The sequence below is a fragment of the Sinocyclocheilus anshuiensis genome, unplaced genomic scaffold (genome assembly GCF_001515605.1).
Source record: "Sinocyclocheilus anshuiensis isolate Anshui unplaced genomic scaffold, SAMN03320099.WGS_v1.1 scaffold3481, whole genome shotgun sequence".
NCBI lineage: Eukaryota > Metazoa > Chordata > Actinopteri > Cypriniformes > Cyprinidae > Sinocyclocheilus > Sinocyclocheilus anshuiensis.
The window spans coordinates 48,270-54,169 of record NW_015555708.1 but is presented as its reverse complement, the minus strand read 5'-3'; the positions used below and the strand labels follow the sequence as shown (position 1 = coordinate 54,169).

Genomic DNA, 5,900 nt, shown 5'->3' with positions numbered 1-5,900 from the left:
TGTGTGAGTATAAGTGTGAGTATTTGTGTGTATGAGCATGTGTGTGAGTATAAGTGTGAGTATTTGTGTGTATGAGCATGTGTGTGAGTATAAGTGTGAGTATTTGTGTGTATGAGTGTGAGTATAAGTGTCAGTATTTTGTCTGTGAGCATGTGTATGAGTGTGTGAGTATAAGTGTGAGTATTTGTGTGTATGAGTGTGAGTAAACGTGTGAGTATTTTGTCTGAGCGTGTGTGTGAGTTTGTGGTGTGTAGTGTGTATGAGTGTGAGTATAAGTGTCAGTATTTTGTCTGTGAGCATGTGTATGAGTGTGAAGTGTGAGTATAAGTGTCAGTATTTTGTCTGTGAGCATGTGTATGAGTGTGTGAGTATAATATTTGTGTGTTGTGTGTATGAGCGTGTGTGTGTGTGAGTGTGTGTGTGTGTGTGAGTGTGTGAGTATAAGTGTGAGTATTTGTGTGTATGAGCGTGTGTGTGAGTATTTGTGTGAGTGTGTGAGTATAGGTGTGAGTATTTGTGTGTATGAGTGTGAGTAAAAGTGTGAGTATTCTGTCTGAGCGTGTGTGTGAGTTTGTGAGTATAAGTGTGAGTATTTGTGTGTATGAGTGTGAGTAAAAGTGTGAGTATTTTGTCTGAGCGTGTGTGTGAGTTTGTGAGTATAAGTGTGAGTATTTGTGTGTATGAGCGTATGTGTGTGAGTATTTGTGTGTATGAGTGTGAGCATAAGTGTGAGTGTAAGTGTGAGTATTTGTGTGTATGAGCGTTTGTGTGAGTGTGTATTTGTGTGTATGGTGTGAGCATAAGTGTGAGTATTTGTGTGTATGAGCATGTGTGTGAGTATAAGTGTGAGTATTTGTGTGTATGAGCATGTGTGTGAGTATAAGTGTGAGTATTTGTGTGTATGAGTGTGAGTAAACGTGTGAGTATTTTGTCTGAGCGTGTGTGTGAGTTTGTGAGTATTTGTGTTTATGAGTGTGAGTATAAGTGTCAGTATTTTGTCTGTGAGCATGTGTATGAGTGTGTGAGTATAAGTGTGAGTATTTGTGTGTATGAGTGTGAGTATTTCTGTGTATGAGCGTGTGTGTGTGTGTGAGTATTTGTGTGAGTGTGTGAGTATAAGTGTGAGTATTTGTGTGTATGAGCGTGTGTGTGAGTATTTGTGTGAGTGTGTGAGTATAGGTGTGAGTATTTGTGTGTATGAGTGTGAGTAAAAGTGTGAGTATTCTGTCTGAGCGTGTGTGTGAGTTTGTGAGTATAAGTGTGAGTATTTGTGTGTATGAGTGTGAGCATAAGTGTGAGTGTAAGTGTGAGTATTTGTGTGTATGAGCGTTTGTGTGAGTGTGTATTTGTGTGTATGGTGTGAGCATAAGTGTGAGTATTTGTGTGTATGAGCGTTTGTGTGAGTATAAGTGTGAGTATTTGTGTGTATGAGCATGTGTGTGAGTATAAGTGTGAGTATTTGTGTGTATGAGCGTATGTGTGTGAGTATTTGTGTGTATGAGTGTGAGTATAAGTGTGAGTATTTGTGTGTATGAGCATGTGTGAGTATTTGTGTATGAGTGTGAGTATTTGTGTGTATGTGCGTGCGTGTGTATGTGTGTGTGTGAGTATTTGTGTGTATGAGTGTGAGTATAAGTGTGAGTATTTGTGTGTATGAGCGTGTGTGTGAGTGTGAGTATTTGTGTGAGTGTGTGAGTATAAGTGTGAGTATTTGTGTGTATGAGTGTGAGCATAAGTGTGAGTATTTGTGTGTGTATGTGTGTGTGAGTATAGGTGTGTATGTGTATAAGTGTGAGTAATTGTGTATGAGTGTGAGCATAAGTTTGAGTATTTGTGTGTGTGTGTGTGTGTGTGTGTGAGTATAAGTGTGAGTATTTGTGTGTATGAGCGTGTGTGTGTGTGAGTGTGTGTGTGTGGGTGAGTGTGTGAGTATAAGTGTGAGTATTTGTGTGTATGAGCGTGTGTGTGAGTGTGTGAGTATTTGTGTGTATGGTGTGAGCATAAGTGTGAGTATTTGTGTGTATGAGCGTGTGTGTGAGTATAAGTGTGAGCATTTGTGTGTATGAGCATGTGTGTGAGTATAAGTGTGAGTATTTGTGTGTATGAGCATGTGTGAGTATTTGTGTGTATGAGTGTGAGTAAAAGTGTGAGTATTTTGTCTGAGCGTGTGTGTGAGTTTGTGAGTATTTGTGTTTATGAGTGTGAGTATAAGTGTCAGTATTTTGTCTGTGAGCATGTGTATGAGTGTGTGAGTATAAGTGTGAGTATTTGTGTGTATGAGCGTGTGTGTGAGTATAAGTGTGAGCATTTGTGTGTGTGTGTATGAGTGTGAGTATAAGTGTGAGTATTTGTGTGTATGAGCGTGTGTGTGAGTGTGTGAGTATTTGTGTGTATGAGTGTGAGCATAAGTGTGAGTATTTGTGTGTGTATGTGTGTGTGTGTGTGAGTATAGGTGTGTATGTGTGTGTATGTGTATAAGTGTGAGTATTTGTGTATGAGCGTGAGCATAAGTGTGAGTATTTGTGTGTGTGTGTGTGTATGAGTGTGAGTATAAGTGTGAGTATTTGTGTGTATGAGCATGTGTGTGAGTGTGTGAGTATAGGTGTATGTGTATAAGTGTGAGTATTTGTGTATGAGTGTGAGCATAAGTGTGAGTATTTGTGTGTGTGTGTGTGTATGAGTGTGAGTATAAGTGTGAGTATTTGTGTGTACGAGTGTATATGCGTGTGTGTGTGTGTGAGTATAAGTGTGAGTATTGGTGTGTATGTGTGTGTGTGAGAGAGAGTGTGTGAGTATAAGTGTGAGTATTTGTGTGTACGAGTGTATATGCGTGTGTGTGTGTGTGAGTATAAGTGTGAGTATTTGTGTGTATGAGTGTGTGTGTGTGTGTATGAGTGTGAGTATAAGTGTGAGTATTTGTGTGTATGAGCGTGTGTGTGAGTGTGAGTATTAGCGTGTGTGAGTATTTGTGTGTATGACCGTGTGTGTGTGTGTGAGCATGTGTGTTCTGCACTCACCTGCTTCTGTAGTGATCTATGTGGAAGCTGCCCACTTTACACTTCACCTTCGTATAAACGTCCTGAACATCCACAGACGCGCTCATGTCCTCCATCTCTGCCATCACACACAGCTCTGTAACACACACACACACACATATTTGTATATCTCTTTACACAACCCTACGTTTTGTAAATCAGCTTTACAGAAGTTCATAATGGTAATGTTTGTAATCTCTTAATGTCTTCTAGTCACACTGATGAGTTCAGAGCTGCTGATAGGACAGCTTACATTTGGAGACAATAGAAAACATCAACCGGATAACATTAGATTTATAACATCTATTCATAAATCTAACAGTTTATAACATACAAAAATAATTACTATTAGCTGAGGAACGAAAAACAGCATTTGATGCAGAATAATGGAGGAATGATGGGCTCAGTTCTCCTCTGGATGTACAGTGACAATAATGAAGCAGTTACACACACACACACACACTGCAGATGTGCAGCAGGAGACGCTCTTTATCTCACTCATTCTGCATCAGCAGCAGGTCAGAGGTCAGCGGGCTGCTCGTTCTGTGTGTGAGTGTGTGAGTGCGCGACCGGAGGATCATGTCAGTTCTCTGTCAATCTCTGCTTGTTCTGCTGACCGGGCAGCTGTGATCCCTGCAGCCCAAGAGCCCAGAGCCGCTTCCTGTTTCCTGTTTGAAGGGGCGACACGTCCATTCAGCACCAAACAGCCCCAAGAAAAATAACAACAAACAACAGCAGCGCGGGGAGAGCTCAAAGCGTTCCTCTGGGGCTGTGAATCTCACACACGGTTCTGTGCTTCCCTTCCGCACACGACGCAGTCACCGCTCCTCATCTCCCTCACAGCTGCGTGTCACACGGCCGGGACAGGAGGTCCAAGATCACCTCTGCTCTCGCTTTCCTTCCTCAACCCTCGCTCTTTCTCTGCTTAAAATATCAGTCGCTAAAGTCGCTCCATTTCTGTCAGCGATGGAGTTTTGGTTTCTTTGTCTTGTTTAGCTGGGGACGCTTGACTGACTGCACAGACACTATTGAAGAGAGCTGAACATGGAATGAACTGACTTAAGCTGGAAAATTACTCTTTTTATCGTCGTCTTGCATCATTGACAAACTATTTTCGTTTGACACTGTAAAGCTGCTTTGACACAATCAGTATTGTATAAAGCGCTGTATAAATAAAGGTGACTTGACTAAAGGGGTCACGGGTCGTTTTTGACTGAATCACTGAAACCACATACGGAGGTCGTCAGAGACGCACATGAGTGTGTGAGTGTGAGTGTGTGTGTGTGTGAGAGTGTGTGTGTGTGTGTGTGTGTGTGAGTGTGTGTGAGTGAGTGAGTGAGTGAGTGAGTGTGTGTGTGTGTCTGTCTGTGTGAGTGTGAGTGTGTGCGCGTGTGAGTGTGAGTGTGTGAGTGAGTGAGTGTGTGTGTGTCTGTCTGTGTGTGTGTGTGTGTGTGTGTGTGTGAGAGAGTATGTGTGTGTGAGTGAGTGAGTGAGTGAGTGAGTGAGTGTGCGTGTGTGTGTCTGTCTGTGTGCGTGTGTCTGTCTGTCTGTGTGTGTGTGTGTGTGTGTGTGTGTGTGTGTGGTCAGTACCGTTGTTTCTGGGCTCGCAGGAGAACAGCTGGAGTGTGAGTTTAGGCAGCATCCACTGCATCCAGATGCTGAGTTTTCCGCTGGCGCTGCTGATGCTGCAGGTCTTCTGCTCCAGAGTCATGGTCTCACCGGCTGCAGGGTCCTCGGTGTGCGCCGAATCACCCTGAAACACACACGTCACGCACTCTCCCGTTACACAGGCAAAGGGAGCGAGTTATATTCTCATGAAACAACAAGAAAAAGTTTATTGAAGCAATGAGTCGATTTTGAGTTCATGTTGGTTCGTCTGGACTAAGTTTCAGAAAACATTTTGTCTTCCGTTAAAGCTTGCGCAATTACGAAATGTCATTTTCATGAGTGGGTAACATTTTACCAATGTATTTATATTGATTTTAAAAATATTAGTAAAGCACATACTTTATATATTTGTAAATATTTATAAAAATGTCTGTGTGTGAATAACATATATAAATACACTGAAGATCTGACTCCATCGACACCACAAACCAAACACCAGCTGGACCTGACACACACCAGAGCTGGAGTCAACACTCTTCATGGCTTCAATTTAGTGCATTTATGACACAAACTGAACGCATTAAGATCTTCTAAAGAGCCGCAGATTGAAGATGAATGTTGAGTAACTTCCTGCTAAATCATAACACAATGAAACGCTTGTAGAAACGAGTGGTTTGACGTCAATCGTCTGGTGTCACGTCACTCTGCTGTGCTTCCTAATATCTCCAGAAGAGCATCATCGGCACATCCTCTGAGCTCACGATGATCAGACGCTCATGTTCATGAGCCCATCACTGTCCTCAGCTGCTGACGGCTCTATAAATAATCTCAAACACAGCAGCTGATTCTAACTAGTTCCAACCGTGTGATAACAGAAAACACGACCAACATCTGCTTAGACAAACAGCTAAAGAAACGCCGTGAGCGTGTGTGCGTGTGTGTGTAGTGCATGTGTGTGTGTGTGTGTGCGCGTTTGTGTGTGCGTGTGTGTGTGAGAGTGCGTGTGCGTGCGTAGTGCGTGTGTGTGTGTGTGTAGTGCGTGTGTGTGTGAGTGCGTAGCGTCTCATCCATGAGCTCATCGCTGGAGTTCAGCTAGATTCTCCACTCAGGATCAGAGAGCTTCAGTTTGGATTCACACACACTTAGAAAAATAAGCAGAAATCAGACCATAAACACCACTGAACACACACACACACAAACGCACACACACACACACACACACACACACACACACACACACACACACACACACACACA

The 5,900-nt window shown here is 42.7% G+C and overlaps 1 protein-coding gene across 1 annotated transcript in view; it reads right to left on the bottom strand.

Moving 5' to 3' along the window:
* The window catches only part of LOC107671824 (vacuolar protein sorting-associated protein 13B-like), a gene marked incomplete at its 5' end in the record, with an annotated part of 115,965 nt that overhangs the window by 63,440 nt on the left and 46,625 nt on the right, over positions 1 to 5,900 (bottom strand). Inside the window, 2 exons of the mRNA XM_016464809.1 lie at positions 3,018 to 3,132; positions 4,626 to 4,788. Of these exons, the coding sequence (XP_016320295.1) occupies positions 3,018 to 3,132; positions 4,626 to 4,788 (278 nt within the window). The remainder of the gene's footprint in view (positions 1 to 3,017; positions 3,133 to 4,625; positions 4,789 to 5,900) is intronic.